General features: G+C 36.1%; 1 protein-coding gene across 1 annotated transcript in view; it reads left to right on the top strand.

Moving 5' to 3' along the window:
• The window catches only part of LOC127848884 (uncharacterized), a 33,620-nt gene that overhangs the window by 2,027 nt on the left and 13,903 nt on the right, over nucleotides 1-17,690 (top strand). Inside the window, 11 exon segments of the mRNA XM_052381553.1 lie at nucleotides 2,073-2,192; nucleotides 3,613-3,809; nucleotides 4,911-4,967; nucleotides 6,263-6,471; nucleotides 7,744-7,935; nucleotides 8,790-9,005; nucleotides 12,466-12,617; nucleotides 14,789-14,998; nucleotides 15,534-15,567; nucleotides 15,569-15,619; nucleotides 17,038-17,144. Coding sequence (XP_052237513.1) covers nucleotides 2,095-2,192; nucleotides 3,613-3,809; nucleotides 4,911-4,967; nucleotides 6,263-6,471; nucleotides 7,744-7,935; nucleotides 8,790-9,005; nucleotides 12,466-12,617; nucleotides 14,789-14,998; nucleotides 15,534-15,567; nucleotides 15,569-15,619; nucleotides 17,038-17,144 — 1,523 coding nt within the window. The 5' untranslated portion in view covers nucleotides 2,073-2,094.

Raw genomic sequence — 17,690 nt, 5'->3', positions numbered from 1 at the left:
AATTAACTAGCGATCTACAATGAATGGGGGCTATGAGCGAAGATGCAATTGACATGTTTATCGAACTCGTGATTAAATTCAGTTGAAACATTGGATGGCTTATTTTGATGTTTTGTTAACCAATATCCAACACTGATTGCCCGCGAAAATACAGTATTTATAAGTTACAGTTTTATTAGCATAGGTGCGTTTACGCACCTATGCTTATGGTATAAACCCCTTTTCGAACATCCACATCCATCGGTTGCCCTTTATGAAGCCTTACCTGATCAAAAATCAGACGAAATATCTATTTGATTTAGTATATGGTCATTCTTACAATTTTTTTTTGGAAACGTTTTTCTAACGTTTTCTTCCAAGAATATTGCTGACACCGTTTTTAGTGAATTTTTCTAAGACCGTTTTATGTCAAAAAATCTTCTTATAACCTAAAACAAATTTCGTTCGTAAAACAATTCTATCTGCACTATAAATCTCAATCTCCTACGCAGTGGCCTCCCTTATACTAGAAGTTACTGACCGGGCGAAGCAAGGGAAGTAACTGCTGTGAGGAGTTTCTATAAAAATCTGCATTCAGAAATCTGTATTCAGAACTCAATCTGTTGTGCACGTCTGCATCTAACGCTTACCACAAGTTTTACGACAAATTCTTGACGCAGACGAATAGGGTAGCGTCTATTTTCATTTGTGAAAAGAATAGAGAAAAGAATCGATACAGATCTGTCCGTGCTTAAATTTTGAAAGGCTTGGGTAATTATTTTTCATAAGCGTTTTAAACACTGATGTAAATGGAAAGATTATCTATTTAAATAGTCGGTAATTGTTTGGAATTATTGATTTGAGAAATTCGCGGATGGCGATATCGAACTACATTATACCACGTGACGCCATTCTTCCCTGTATCTTGCACCTATGCTTTTAACGCCATCGGCGCTCTCGTCAAGAATTGCATTCGTAGTATAAAATCTTGTCGAATTAAATCGTCTTATTTGTTCTATCAAAAATTAAAATCATTGTTAGTAATTAACGTCATCCACGATTTTTACCACTGCCGTCTGAGGCAAATTTTATTTAAGAAAGCAAATAATTAGACTAATTTAATAAATAAATATTAATAAGAAAATAAAAAACAGAATAAACCAAGAAACACACCATTTGTGAGCAATACGACGCGAACGTAATGTAAAAAAACCCACCCAAAAATAAGCTTATGACCCGTGAAAATGAACATCGTGTAATTCTTAAATTGTTTACTCATATTCTTTTAAGCAGGAAAAATAAAAACAATTTATAGAAAACATTTACAAAATTATTAAAATAAATGTTACAAAACATTTTATTAAGAAACAGACATGATATCAACGCAAGCGATCTCAAATTACTTTCGTTTCTACACTTTCGAGGGTACAGGTATGATATTGATAGCATTTTCACTACTTAAGGTGTGTCGGTTAACCGGTTGCGGCAAAAGATAAGCCGGTTAATGATTTTTGTAACCTCTTGAACCCCTACAATAAATTCATCAACATAAAGCTTAGTATTTTATATGATAGTATCATTTGATAAGAACGTATTGAGTTGTGATGAATTACAATATTGATCTGTTTTAATTGCACTTTTGATCAGCAAAATGTTGTAAACTGTGTCAGAAAAAAAAGATCCGTGATGACGGCATCATGTAGAAGCATTCTATCACGTGATCTCCATTAACCACGACTCAACAAGAACCTACCCTACTTGCCAAGTGGTAGTTTACGTAGGAAAAGATATGTTGAAAAAAAAGTGATTCTGCCCTCCATGCTTATTTTGCCAGAAGGTTGATCAGAAACTGCCCTTTTAGTGTTTGTATTTTTTCTTAACCCTTTCCCACTCAGAAGCAAAGTGAAAATGGCTATGTGCATCTAGCAAAAACAGAACAGCCTGCGAGTAACTGATAGTCTGTTCAGCTTTTATGCTGCTTTCTGCTCATCAGCAAAACAGCATAACTTTTAAGGGACTACAAATGTGTCAAAATACATATCTAAGTGGTAACAGGTTATATAAGTATGTCAACTATGAGATTTTGTTTACAGAAAAACAGGCTGATTGATCACAATGAATTTCGGTTCTGACTATGTGTACGTGTATGATGACCTTGCAGACCAGTATGAGTACATATCAGATGAGGAATATGAGGAGGGGATGGTGGTCAGGTGAGTAAAACATGTTTGTATGGATGAAAGTTTTCCAGGTTAAACCGGTTTTTGGATCGCCGCGCCCAGGCCATTTTAAAGGGGCCTTTTCACAGATTTTGGCATGTTTTGAAGTTTGTCATAAAATGCTTTATATTGATAAATGTAAATATTAGATATGAAAAGCTCCAGTAAAAATTCAAGAATAAAATTTAAAAAAGAAAAAAATGGTAACCCTCAGCAGGGCTCGAACCACTGACCCCTGGAGTCCTGGAGTAAAAGTAGTACCCACTTAGACCACTCGGCCATCCTTCCGGATACAATGCCTTATGTATTTTATACTTTATATAAGCAATCCTCGTAGTTTCACAGAATATAACGACAACAACAGAACTATCCAAATTATCAATTGGTTTCGCGTTGCAACGCTTTATAATTTTCGGGTTTTTAAATCGTCACAAGATGCATATAAGGGTTTATTTTAGAGCATGGTAAATGTTCAGTATTACTGTTTCCTCAAATATATCATAACTAAAACTAAAATTTGCGAATCTGAAACAACTTTTTTCAATTTTGTCAATTTACCCAAACATGAAAAGGCCCCTTTAGGGGGGATACGTAGAGGGTAGGCAGCCTATAGATAGCAGGCGCACGTTCAAGTTCTCAATAAAAACTACATGGTTGTCGAGTAAAACATGTTTGTAGTAGGGTGGCATATATTGAGCACATATGCTTCCATGCAATAGGGCTAAGGAGCTATTTTTATGGCAAAGCGGTAAAGTATTTGTCTTTGAATCAGGAGGAACAGGGTTTAATTTCCACAGTGGGGATTTTTCTAGCTGGGTTATAAGGCCTTTTGCTGGCGTATCTACACTTTTGTTCTGCGAAAATTGTGCGCAACAACTCAATATCTTTATGTCTTGAAATATTCAATTAAATATTTTGGTCATGCTTTGTGAAAAAGAGGTTTAATGAATGTGCGTAAAGTGTCATTCCAGATAAGCCTGTGCAGTCTGCAGGGACGACACTTTTACGCTTTTATGATAATTCTCGTTTTAAGAAAGTCACTTCATAGCACAAAATCAAGTTTAGGCGGAAAGTGTTGTCCCTAAATTTCTAATTAGTCTGGGACGACACTTAACACACATGCATTAAACCATTTTTACACACAGCATGGCCCATATGTGTGTGTAGAAAGCTTATATGATGGGATGTTGAAGATTGCATCTATGGCCAGTTGGGTCAAGCTCACTGTTACAAACTGATGCAAACAATGAATTCCTTTCAATATATTTAGTTTTTCCATGATTCTGATGAACTGACATCATAGCAGTTAATAAAGTACTGGCCTCATCAACATGTTTTGGTAGAACTACAATGTTTTTCTAAATTCTGATTAGAAGTTATTTTGAATTAAATGTACATGTATTTCCCAATCCAGTGATTCTGACTCTGATGATGAAAGAAAGACCCGTGCACCCCCAGCCCCTGTCACACACCGATCTCTGGACATGGTGATGCCAATATCTAGTCTTGGCTCTATCCAATCAGACTGCAGTGTAACACCACCACCCCCTCCACCCCCAGCGCCATGTGAAAGGGACATGGCAGAACCAATACTACCACCACTCCCAACTGGTAAGCTTATATTTCCTTTTCTGAATTTAAGCATTGCAAACATTAGAACTCTGGAAGTCTAAACATCTTGGCCTCTTATTGTCAGCTCTCCTGAACACTTAGTGTTTAAGGGGAGCTTTTAGGGTACTGTGTTATGCGTAGTTCTTCAGTGTGTGCATGTGTGGGTTTGTTCAAAACACTTGTCTTGTACTGCTTGGCAGATTTTTTTATGAAACTTCACGGAGATGATCTTTGAGTGACCTTGGGAAGTTATTTAAATAGGTCCAGTCCATTGCATATGAAGGTCACTAGAGCATAAAGTAGATTTTAAAAATTAAAACTGTAAAATCTTCTCTGAAATCACAAATTAAGGGCTATAATAGTTGGTTTTAAACAATGTCTTGTGGTCCTCTACCACTGAGTTTTTGCAAATCATCCCCCTGGGTTTTAAAAGGGCCTTTTCACAGATTTTGGCATGTATTGAAGTTTGTCATTAAATGCTTTTTATTGATAAATGTAAACATTGGAAAAAAAAATTCAGTAAAAAATCAAGAATAAAATTTTAAAAAGAAAAAAAAAGGTAACCCACAACAGGACTTAATTTAAACCACTGACCCCAGGAGTCCTGGAGTAAAAGTCTACCACTTAGACCACTTGGCCATCCATGCTCATACAATGAGGGATGTATTTTAAACTTTATATAACCAAACCTCATAGTTTCACAAAATATAACGACAACTGAACTCTCCAAATTATTCTATTGTTTCGCGTTGCAACGCTTTATTAATTGCAGGTTTTTAAATAGTCAAAAGATGCATATAATGGATATTTTAGAGCATGGTAAATGTTCAGTATAACTGTTTCCTAACAAATATCATTACTCAAACGAAAATTTGCGATTCTGAAACAACTTGTTTTAAATCATGCACCTGAGGTCAAAACTTGCCGAACATAAGGGTCAAAGGGTCAAAAGATTTTAACAGAGTTATATAATAAATAATTTTAGAAAAAAATTCTTTTATGCCAACCAAATTAATAAAATATGTAAAAAAAAAAATCCTGTTTCTAATTCCTTTTGTTCAATTTATTTTGCACTTATATACATGTAGACTATATATTTAGCTTCAGGAAAAATGCTCAGGGCTGTTAAACCTGGTCGATGGAAGTCCAACTTGGCAGGTAAACCTTATTATACCACTCTACTGAACTACTCAGATAAAAAGAACACATTGTGTCACTTATACACACCCAACAATTCACCAATCTGTGTAACAGGCAAGGCTGACCTGAATCTTCAGCGATTTTGTTTTCCCAATTGGGAAAAGTACCTACATGTATACTGTACCAATAAAAAATAGCGCGAAAAACCCTGAAATTGGGAAAATTCACGTCGTTAAATCTTTAGATTGGGAAAAATGGGTCTTTTAAATTGCTTGGTATGAATTGCACAAATCAGTTCAAATATTAATTTACATGCATTTTGCCTTGAACTATTTAGTTTTTGTGTTCATTATATTTGTTAACTTGCATAAAATGCAATTGCTAATTTTGTAGTTTTTCCTCAATTGGGAAAGTACCTTTTACGGGTACTTTATACAGAAGGAAACAAATCCCTGATCTTATATATTGCAGATATAATGTATACGTATAACTTAATTTAAATGAATTATATATTCAAATACAAATTCATGAAACTTTTTCTTGTATCACTTTGTCTACATTAATTAAGTGAGACATTCTTCTTGATTGAATGATCTGTGATCTGGGAAAACTGGGCTTTGTGCATGCAGGTAAAGTGTCATCCCAGTTTAGGCTGTGCAGTCTGTTCAGGCTAATTATTGACAATACATTCAGCCTTTATGGAATTTTTTTGTTTCAAGTAAGTCTTCTATACAAAAATCCAGTAAAGACATGGCCCTCGTTTGGCCGTTTTGGGGGCCGAAATTTGGCCCCATTCCCCCCTTAAAATAGTATACTTTTTGCCCCTAAATCAGCTAAATATTCCCCCCTCTTAAAAGATTTTTTTTTTTTTTAATTTTATACATATGTTGCCAACTGGTGTCGTGCCATTAACCTTTGATTTAATGTATATTTATGTAAATTACATTAAAATATAGAAATTTTAAGTGTTGAATGGTTGGTGAAAAGATCTTCTAAGATTCCCATTTTTACCCAAAACGTTGCGAAATTCCCCCCTCTATGGGCCCCGGCCCCAATCCCCCAAAGTGTAGCAAGGGCCGTGAAAGACAGAAAGTGTCATCCCTGATTATCCTGTGAGGACTGCACATGCCTATCTGGGACAATGCTGTACACATTGCATTGCATGGATCCTGTGAGGACTGCTCATGCTTATCTGGGACAATGCTGTACACAATGCATTGCATGGAAACCTAGTTTTTCATGACAGATGGTTATATCATATCTCATTTTAGAATTATGAAATAGTTGGCATTATATATGCATTTCATTTATAGCATGTTACGCCAATGACGTGTATGAAAACGATCCGTCACTGAAGGCACGTAAGGTACGGAAGGGGGACACAAACATCGTCACTGTGAAGTTTGACAAGCTGATATCTCCCAGTGGAATGCATGCGGGCGACCCCCAGCCTTGCTCAAGCTGTGGTGCCATCCTGTCCAACATCAGCAAGCTAGAGACCCAGGAGGGGGACGGAAATGAGGTGGGTGGGGTTTTAACTTATATGATTCACGATCTTGGAAAACGGGGCTAAATCCTTTCCCACTTAGAAGCCATGTGAAAATAGGTAAGCGCAAACAGCATAAAACCAGGACAGCCTGCGAGTAACTGAGCAGTCTGTTTTATGCTGTTTGCTACTCATCAGTATTAAAGGGTTGGAACTGAAACCTTAAAAACTTGGATCTAGAAAGAAAAGTCTTTAATTAAATGTAGCTTTCTAAGGGACTTCAAATGAGTAAAACACGCATCTAAGTGGTAAAGGGTTAATACATCTGCGTCAAGTTGCGTCCTGGATAAGCCTTTGCAATCTGTAATCACTTTCCGCTTTTATGGAATTTTTTGTTTAAAGGTCTATTCTCAGCAATAATCCATATAAGGTGGAAATTTCATCCCTGATTAGCTTTGGCAAAGGCTGATCTGATGCATACATGCTTTATGCCCCATTTTCCAAGAAAAAGGTTTCAATTGATACAAGGAAGGCTATTTCAGTTGGTTATTTTAATAGATTACAAAATAAAGGATCTTGTGTTTGATTTTCGGCCTGTAGACAATTTGTCAGGAAATTATTTCTAAGGCCGATCTCCTGCTACCATTGATTCGAGTAGAGCAGTTGTCTGTTATTTCAAAGACAGCAAATGTTATGGTATGACTGTAAAACTGTTTAAAAAACAGCGAAAAATCTAATTAAAGTTCAGCTACAGCTAGCATTGGCAAATCAATTTGTAGGTAGCCCTTTTGAATTATTAGTTCCCTGCAAACATTTAAAGAAGGCAGTCTGAAAAACAATTAACAAAATGTTGATTGAAAATGTATGAAATAATGTTGAGTAGTTCAATTTGCAATAAGCCTTATCAATGTTTTTTTCACCATGATGGGAATAGTGCCGGGTCCTTAAAACTGTGAAATATAGATTTTATTTCAATATAATATTTTCTAAGGTTCAACTTATAAAGCTTGATTTGGCGATTAATGACATGTTTAAATGGATTAAACAAAAATAATATTCTACTGAAACTTTCAATTGGGAATATTCTACTGAAACCTTCCATTGGGAATTTTGAGGTTCCATTAGGAAAAATATGTACTTTTTTCCATTGGGAATGGGTCGTCCTACCAGACCCAAATTTGCACACAAAAAACACTGCTTATGAAATGCTATGTTTGCTGCTGACATTGAAAGATAGCCATCTTAAAAATAAAAATAATTCTTATTTAAGATGTATGAAATAATTTTTTTGAATTGTTCAATTTGCAGGTCTGGACTTGTGAATTCTGTTCCACTCGTAACATAGTGGACATTGTCCCAGAGGAGATCCCAGCGCAGGCTGATGTGACCTTCATGTTGGAGCCTGCGCTATCAACCATGACCAGCGGACCCACGGGACAGGACGAGTCCCTTGTGGTGTTCTGTGTGGACGTGTCAGGCAGCATGTGTGTCACAACGGAGGTAGGAAAGATACAGTTTTATATACTGGACTCAGTTTTTTCAAATTTAACAGTTACATTATTTCGGTTACCCCATTTCAAGTGGTTAAAGTTTGGGGACATTTATCTGCTATTTACTGAGAGTAACTTCACTGACAAGATGATCCAGTCTTTTACGTATTGATAAAATTGAGCATGGTTAGGTCTAAGCAATGGTTTGAGTTTTGAACAACAGGTGCAAAATTGGTGCATTTAGTTCATGCCATCAAAGATTTTTGTTGGTGTGTAATATCTGAATTATTGTGTATTTGAAACTGAACTTGTGGTCATAGTGTTTCAATTGATTGTTGATTTATCAGCTAACAAACATTAACAAGTACTTAAAGTATATATGTTGAGTTTAATAAGCGCTTTGTAATTCAGTACTCCCTTTATCTTTATAATTGTATTGTAATGACCCATTGTCAGGGTCTTTTTATTTGCTAATTTTTCCCAATTGGTATGGTACCGGTACTTTTTCAATTGGTAAAAAAATTGCTGTAACTATCATGACCAGTCGTAATTATTTTCTTGTCCAAATCTGTACTTGTTTCTTTATGTTTTAGGACACATCAATTTATTAACCCTTTCCCGCTCAGAATCAATTTCAACACGGCTATGTATAAAACCAGAACAGCCTGCAAGCAACTCCCAGGTTGTTCAGTTTGTGTGCTGTTTGCTGCTCATCAGTATCTTAGGGTGGGAAATGAAGCCTTTAAATTTTGAATCTATTAAAAAAGCTTTTTATTAATTTTTTTTTCACAAAGTGATTAGTTAAGTTTGAAATCTATTTCTGCAGCCTCCTCTCAGTCCCGCTATTATATTCTTTCTCCACAGGTTCCAGGTCATATAGAGCTGCGAGGTGCCGAGAGTCTACGTCGTGCACGCCTTATGAACCACGAGCGGGGAGACCAGTATCTGCCGCGTCAGAACCGTAATGTGACCTACATATCACGTCTCCAGGCGGTGCAGGCGGCCATTGACCACCAGCTCCACGAGATGAACAGGGCCTTCCCCAACAGACGAGTTGGCCTGGTCACCTTCAGTAATGAGGTGGGTGACCTTCACTGACAAGTGTTGTTTTTATGCCCCGGATGGAATGATCGGTATTACCGTAATTACTCTATGATTTCGGACACTCTTAGTTTTCGGACACCCCTTTTTTTAGCAAAAATAATTATTTTTCGTGACTCTTAATTTTCGGACACACGAGTTTTCGTCCATAATTAATGTTTCTAAGTTTTCGAACAGTATATTTTACAGAGTTAATTTACCAAATTTCGGTACTGTTTTCGATATCTAATGACACTTCGATCAAGGGATTTTACAACCAGATTAACATCTTAAAACATGGCAGGTGCATGCCTGAGGGCAACGGACCATTACATTTGCGTTATAGGGTAAACAACCTTGTAAGCTGGTATTAAACAATGGTTTCGCCCGATAGTATAATAAGCGTTATGACAATTACCATGGGTAGTGCCAATTAACAGTTCAATTATCTACCGAAATTGTACCACCCCTTCTCAGTAAAATAACTGTGACAAATACTAAACGCTTCAAAGTGTGATGCACACTATTGCAAGTTTTACAAACAATGGAAGGAGTTAGACAACAATTATCGGAAATGACCAAACAAAGAATTCATAGTTTGCTTTTTTAATGTGTTAATTACAGGTTCATACTAGCGAGTATCGGTACATCACATGCTCATATTTGAACTTACAACCTTGCAGTAACTTTCAGTCAAATAAATAAAGCATTTAAAATTATTTAAAATGCAGTGCAAACATATATTACTGTAATTTATACTATACGGCATGGTATTTTACAAGCGCGTGCTATTACGGTAGTCTTGATACAATTGACGCCTTTTTCGGACACTTAAATTTTCGACTCTAAGTTTTCGGACACCTGTATTTTGTGAATATTTTTCGTATCTAAGTTTTCGGACACGAAAAAAATTAATTATTTTTAAGTGTCTGAAAACATAGAGCAATTACGGTATATTGTTTTTGGCCTGTCTGTCATTGTATGTGTGTGTCACTGTGTGTGTGTGTCCCAAAACTTTAACCAAAAATTTAACATTGGTCATAACTTTTGCAATATTGAAGATAGCAACTTGATATTTGGCATGCATGTGTATCTCATGGAGCTGCACATTTTGAGTGGTGAAAGGTCAAGGTCATCCTTCAAGGTCAAAGGTCATATATATGGCTTCATAGTGGCACATTAAGGGGCATTGTGTGTCTGACAAACACATCTCTTGTTTTTGTTCAAAATCCGTTCTGGCAACCGTATTGGGCCCCAGTCCCAATGGAAAAAAGTTTAAAAAAAATCCAAATAGGGCCTTAAAATTCCCTATTGAATATTAAAATAAATAAATTGTTGATCTCAACATTTTGTTCTTCTCCCATCCAGCTGTATAAGTTCAACCTTAGTGAACACAAAAATGAAAACATTTTTATTCTCAATTTGTACGCATTTTTTAGCAAAACAACAACACAAATTTCACAATTTTAGTCAAAAAAGCAGGAAATTTTCCCAATCCAAAGATAACTGGTCCCATTCCCAAAATGGTGAAAAAAAACACTGCAGACTGTAACCCGTATTCACCAACTAGTTCTTAGACTTGAAAATGAAAAATATAGGCTTAGACTCAATAAATATAGCACAGAGTTTGCATACATACATGCCAAAAAGGATGCTTATGTTAATATACTATTTGTTCGTGAGAAAACATTTTTCAATTAAAGGTGTTGACTGCCATGCTAGACTTGACTTTCAAGTAGTCTTAAATAACAGTTTTAAGAATAATCTTTCTTTTTAGTCTTAAGTCTAAGAATTGGTTGGTAAATTCCCGCCCTGTTACAGTATCTGAGTTTTCTGTACAATCAATTCGAAACTAAAGGTTTCAGTTAAAAATATTCTTGTTATGCTTCCCAAAAAGAGGGATCATGTAGATGCCACTTTTTCTGTCTTTCCAAATTCTAATTTTGATGGAATTAAGTCTGTGTGCATCTGAAACGAATTTCCTCAATTAACGTTTCTGTCCTACTCAATGTCTGTCCATACTTCCATGGTTGAGTTTGTCTTTTCATTCCTGCCTGATATCTCACAAAGAAATGCTGCAAATGTAATCAAACTTGATACAGGGCTCAACATTGACGGTTGTCCTATTATCCCTGGCAAGTAAATGTTGGGTTCGGGCAAGTGATTTTATAATCTAGTTGCCCGCCCAGGCAAGTGCAAAAAAGAACAAAAAGCATTTAATTTAGACTTTAATTAGACTTCAATTGCTGTAATCATTTTGTTAAATGTGCAAAAATAAAAAAAGATTTTGTGGTGTATCATTTTGATCTTTATTTTAAAATATGAGGTAAACAGTTAATGTGATATTTCATGTTTGGGCAAGTGGCTTTACGTTCAGGGCAAGTAGATTTTCTAAGTACTTGCCTGGCAGGGCAAGTTGGTTTTTTGGTTAATGTTGAGCCCTGTGATATGCATCATTTCTATTGGTTTTATATTTATATTGTTATTTGGTTTTTCCAGTCCAACTATTGTGCAGAGAATTATTGCCCTTTGATTATAAATATGTTGTTTTGTAATGTATTTTTTTGTTTTCTATGCAGCATTCCTATCGGAAGAACATGTTTAGATTTACAGGTTGTTCTGTTCAAATAATTGTTCAAGCACATATTGCCCTTTGATTAACGATATCATAATTCAGGTTTTTATGCCCCCATTAGGTAGGCATATAGCAGTTGAACTGTCCTTCAGTCTATCTGTCTGTCCGTCCGTCCGTCCAAAAACTTTAACATTGGCAATAACTTTTGCAATATTGAAGATAGCAACTTGATATTTGGCACGCATGTGTATCTCATGGAGCTGCACATTTTGATTGGTGAAAGGTCAAGGTCATCCTTCAAAGTCAAAGGTCGAAAAAACAAATCAAAGGGAAGTAGCAAGCTTTAAAGGGAGGTAATTTCTATGTATCATTTGGCAGGTACAGATCATTTTTACAAGGGAAGTTATATTTTTTATTATATCCCTTTAAAATAATATTAATTCCCTTGTAAAAATTATTTGTACCTGCCAAATGATAAAAAAACATTGAATAAATCAAAACGGCGCAGTAGGGGTCATAGTGTTTCTGACAAACACATCTCTTGTTGTTTGCTCAATTGGGAAACGTACCGGTACCAGCTCAATTTGGAAAACAATAGATAAAAAAACTGAATGTGGAAAATGCTTGTTGTGAAGTCTTCAGATTGGGAAATTGGTGCATTTGATTTGTTGCTAACAAATGCTTTAAAATGTATAATTAAGTGTTGTCATGTTGTAAATATTATGTTAACTTCGGTTCAAGCCATAAAGCTTGATTTTTTTCATTGGGAAAGTGCTGTTTTATGATACTTTATAAAGGAGGAAAAAATAGCTGCAATTTCTAATGAATTTTAAGTTTCTGTGTCAGATCACTGGAACTAATGATCCTCCTGTCATGTTTACACAGGTTACAGTGTATGGAGACGGCAAGGCTGACCCGGTGTCCATCGTGGGTGACAAACTGACCAAGTCTGAGACCCTGAGGGAGATAGCTGACCAGCAACCCTTCCCTGACAGCATCAAGAACTCATGTCAGCAACTCAACAAAAAACTCTTTGAGTAAGCATGACAACAAATGAGCCCCAAATGGAGCTATGAGTTGCATTCAGGGAAAACCTGGCAAAATGCATGTACTTATATTGTTGTCTCAGATCAAAGACGGCACTATCAGCTTGTATGAAATTTTTCTCACAGACAGTATTTTCTAAACAAAAATCCCGTCAAGGCGGGAAGTGTTGTCCCTGTTTATCTTGGGATGTCACTTTACATAACATAACATAACATAACATAACTTTATTCTGGCATAAAATAGCACAATGCATACTTATAGCCAACAATACAATTATAGCGTGAAAAGTGTACATGTATGTAGGAACATGAAATATTATAAACATTAATCTGAGAAAGATTAACAGAGATGTAAGTGTCGTGCAAACAGAATTTGCATGGTAAATATTATATTTATTCACAACAATAACAACAACATTTATTTGCAAGTAGGTGACTTTGAACTTCAAAACATTAACAGTATGTATTCTTGTGTGAAATAATATACGTATACAACATCATATAGAGGTCTAAAATATACTTAAATATTCTGTGTAAGGTTAGAACTTAAATGGAGTAAAATTTAGATAAATTAAAACAATAATTATTGAGACAAAATGTTGTAGTTTACGCACATGCATTAAGCCTGGTATACCCAGAAGGACGCTTAAATCTCAATCTTAGACCAATCTAATGTGTGTTAAATGCGCATTAGGACTAGGTTAAATAGGAATAAAATCTGTTATGACACCCAGGGTTGTACATTCAAATTAAATTATTTTGGTGAAATCGTTGTTGAATCTGAAATGAATTAAACATAGAGGTAAATATTTATGCCCCCCTTCGAAGAAGAGGGGGTATATTGCTTTGCTCATGTCGGTCTGTCGGTCGGTCTGTCGGTCCGTCCACCAGGTGGTTGTCAGACAATAACTCAAGAACGCTTAGGCCTAGGATCATGAAACTTCATAGGTACATTTATCATGACTCACAGATGACCCCTATTGATTTTGAGGTCACTAGGTCAAAGGTCAAGGTCACTGTGACCCGAAATAGTAAAATGGTTTCCGGATGATAATTCAAGAACGCTTATGCCTAGGATCATGAAACTTCATAGGTAGATTGATCATGACTAGCAGATGACCCCTATTGATTTTCAGGTCACTAGGTCAAAGGTCAAAGTCAGGGTGACCCGAAATAGTAAAATGGTTTCCAGATGATAATTCAAGAACCCTTATGCCTAGGATCATGAAACTTGATAGGTAGATTGATCATGACTAGCAGATGACCCCTATTGATTTTCAGGTCACTAGGTCAAAGGTCAAGGTCACGGTGACCCGAAATAGTAAAATGGTTTCCGGATGATAACTCAAGAACGCTTATGCCTAGGATCATGAAACTTGATAGGTACATTGATCATGACTGGCAGATGACCCCTATTGATTTTCAGGTCACTAGGTCAAAGGTCAAGGTCACAGTGACCTGAAATAGTAAAATGGTTTCCTGATGATAACTCAGGAAAGCTTATGGCTAGGATCATGAAACTTCATAGGTACATTGATCATGACTCGCAGATGACCCCTATTGATTTTCAGGTCACTAGGTCAAAGGTTAAGGTCACAGTGACAAAAAACATATTTACAAAATGGCTGTCACTACAACTTAGAGCCCATATGGGGGGCATGCATGTTTTACAAACAGCCCTTGTTTTTAATTAATCTTTCAATCAAACAAAACAGGAAAAAAGCACTGCTTTAATTCCTATGTATCAACTCAGAATTATTTGAGCCAAGCATTAGGAAAACAGTGCAGTTGGCAAAGGTTATTAAGGGACGACACTTTCAGGTTTTATGGTATTCTTTTCTAACCGAAAATCAAATATAGGCAGAAAGTATCTTGCATGATTAGCCTGCGGACTGGACATGCTAATCTAGGACGTCACTTTACGCTTATGTATGAAGCCCAGTTTCCTTGGAACAAGCTCATATTTCCATTTTTATGGTATTTTTCATTGACAGGAGGTTTCAGTGAGAGAAAAAAAATCCAGTCCCTATGTCGTTTAGGCGGACTGCACAGGCTAATCTGGGACGACACTGTAAGCACATGCATTAAACCCCCTTTTCCCCCGAGGGAGGCTCCTAAGTATCAACTCCAAATCCATGTTAATTAACTAACACTATTTCCAGACTGGAGGAGGGAGGCCCCACAGCTCTCGGCCCAGCGCTGCTGGTTGCTACGGCGATGGCCGGCAAGGTGAGAGGCTCCAAGGTGATCCTATGTACGGACGGGATGGCCAACATAGGCATGGGCAAGCTTGACAACTGGAAGAGTGAGGCTGAGCAGAATGAGACCATTCAGTTCTATGATGACGTGTCGCAGATGGCCCTCGATAAAGGGTAAGAAGGCACTGATCCAGAACAGTGTTGTTATTTTTTTTACCATTGTTGGAATGGGATTGGGGCCCTTTCGATTTGAAGAAATTGAGTGGTTTTAACTGACTTTGGGAAATTAGAAAGGTTCAACTTAAAGAGCTGGACAGGCAGATGCTCTCAATATTGCTTTTTATTTATTGTTTAATTATTTATTTATTTAGTCTTAATATAGTTTCTTAATTTTCACTTTTTATCAATTTTAATCTGTCATTTGGGAAAAATATATACCTTATGAGATTGGGATTGGGGACAAATTTCGGCCCAACATTTTGACAGAAAACAAGATATCTTAATCCTTAAACCTGACAATTAAATTCAACAAATTAACTTTTAATTCTTTGTGTGCACCTGTTTGTAGTATGAGAACACCTGTGTGGACATGCAGGCTAATCTGGGATGAAATTTACGCACATGAATTAAGTCCCATTTTCCTAGAGTGAGGGTCAATGGTGTTATGATTACTCATCAATGTAAAATGCCTGTTTGGTTGCCTATCTAGGGTTGCAATATCCGTGATCACCATCAAAGGCACCGGACTGCAAGCTGATAGAGATTGGGAAGATGGCCGATGTTACAGGAGGACAGGTAAGATACCGTGAGATTGTAGAACAGTTATTTATGATAAACTCATTTTTTAGCTTGGCGTTTTCAGAGAAAACCCGAGGTATTGTCATAGCCAGCTCGTCGTGTCGTGTCGTCCGCCGTCCGCGTCATGCTAAAACCTTAACATTGGATCTAAAATCAAAGTGCTTCCACCTACAACTTTGAAACTTCATTTGTAGATGCACCTTGATGAGTTCTACATGCCACACCTATTTTGGGGTCACTAGGTCAAAGGTCAAGGTCACTGTGACCTCTTAAAAAAAAAAAAAAATTCTGACAAGCTTTCATTTATTCAAAACTGCACCCGTAGCCGAGCATGGCACCCATTATGCGGTGCTCTTGTTTTCATCTTTTATGGATTTAATTTACTTATAAAAATATTCCCAATTGCAAGATTTCAAAACACAAAAATTCCAGATTTTATTGGCACCTATTTATAGTGAATAAAAATGATTTTAAAGATATTTATTATTTGCCCATCTGTGTATAATATAATTATGTACTATTAATTTATAAAGTCGAGCTTGTAAAAAATGGAGGAAAGATATTCAAAATATTAAATCAAGTTTAAAATATTCATTAACAAATTTGAAAGGTAGGAAAATATACAGGGTTTCAGGTTACTGCCGGAATGTTTTATAATATAAATGTGAGGCTTAGAATAAACGTGCTGAGCCTGATATATTACACAACTACATGTATAGGGAAGCAACCTGTTTTTCTGATTATCATTCCTCTATGTCCCCATTGTTTAAGATAAAATGAAATAATATTGCTACAACGCTTGAGAATTTTCACTAAATATTTCTAATAAGGTTTGCTGTTTTTATCCCCCGCCATAGGCGGAGGGATATTGTTTTGGGCGTTGTCTGTCCATCCTTCCGTCTTTCTGTCCGTCTGTCCGTCCGGAGCCATATCTTGAGAGTGCTTTGGCGGATTTCATTGAAACTTGGTATGAGTATATATATGGATGATAGGATGATGCACGCCAAATGGCATTGTACACCATCTGATAATAACAGAGTTATGGCCCTTTGTATCTTGAAAAAATGTTTTTTGTGTGTCCAGAGCCATATCTTGGAAGTGCTTTGGCGGATTTTATTGAAACTTGATATGAGTGTCCAAAAGCATATTGGCGGGGGATATCAATTCAACGAATTTGCTTGTTGTTTTTCTTTTTGTGTCTAAAATATATTGCATCTTGGTATCAAATTGTTTGTTTTGTTGATTCTGATTCTTTTTTACTAAAAAAGATGACTGTATAGATGATTCTGAGTAATAAGACCTACCTCCAAATTGACTGATACAGCAACTTCCTATTGACGTGAGGCAGCGTTGTATGAGGCAGATATCAATGTAATGGTATGATAAAGAACTATTTACTGTTATCTGACTTTAAGGTGAACATTGTGGACCCCTTGAGGCTGACAGAGGAGTTCACAAACATCCTGGCCAACAGGATCATAGCAACCAACGTCACAGCAACCATCATCCTTCACAAACATCTGTGTGTATTAATTGCTTGATATTAATTAATTATAAATAAAACATCGGCTTTCACATTAAATTTTCCATTTTCCTTAGTATTTACAATGTAAAAATAAAATTTGTCTAATGAACATACAGGTGTCATTTTTTAATATTTCTTTTTAAACTTATTTAGGTAGGGTGCCTGATTTTGGGCAGTAGTGAAGTAAGGCATTGCACCAGTATTTTTTGTACAGACAACTATAACGGTCATGATATTAATAGTTTATGTTGATAGTACATTGTATATTCTTTAACTAACCATCCTGGCTTTTATTGTCCATCTAGGCTACTTGTACATGATGTTCTCTAAATTAATTTGCTTTTTTTGTTTGCAACTTTTTTCCAGATAGTTTAGTGACAATTTAAAATTTTGTCACAAATTAAAAAAAATATAAGAACACAGTACATTTAGCAAATAACACTTCAGTCATTCTGGAAATAGAATTATGTTTATGAGTTATCATCATTGACATTGATGAAATTTGCAAGAGTTACGATTGTTAAAGGATTGATTACTTGAATG

Source organism: Dreissena polymorpha, chromosome 10 (assembly GCF_020536995.1).
Source record: "Dreissena polymorpha isolate Duluth1 chromosome 10, UMN_Dpol_1.0, whole genome shotgun sequence".
In the NCBI taxonomy this organism is placed as follows: Eukaryota; Metazoa; Mollusca; class Bivalvia; order Myida; family Dreissenidae; genus Dreissena; species Dreissena polymorpha.
Note: the sequence above shows the minus strand (reverse complement) of the source record. Positions and strands in the feature narration are given on the sequence as shown.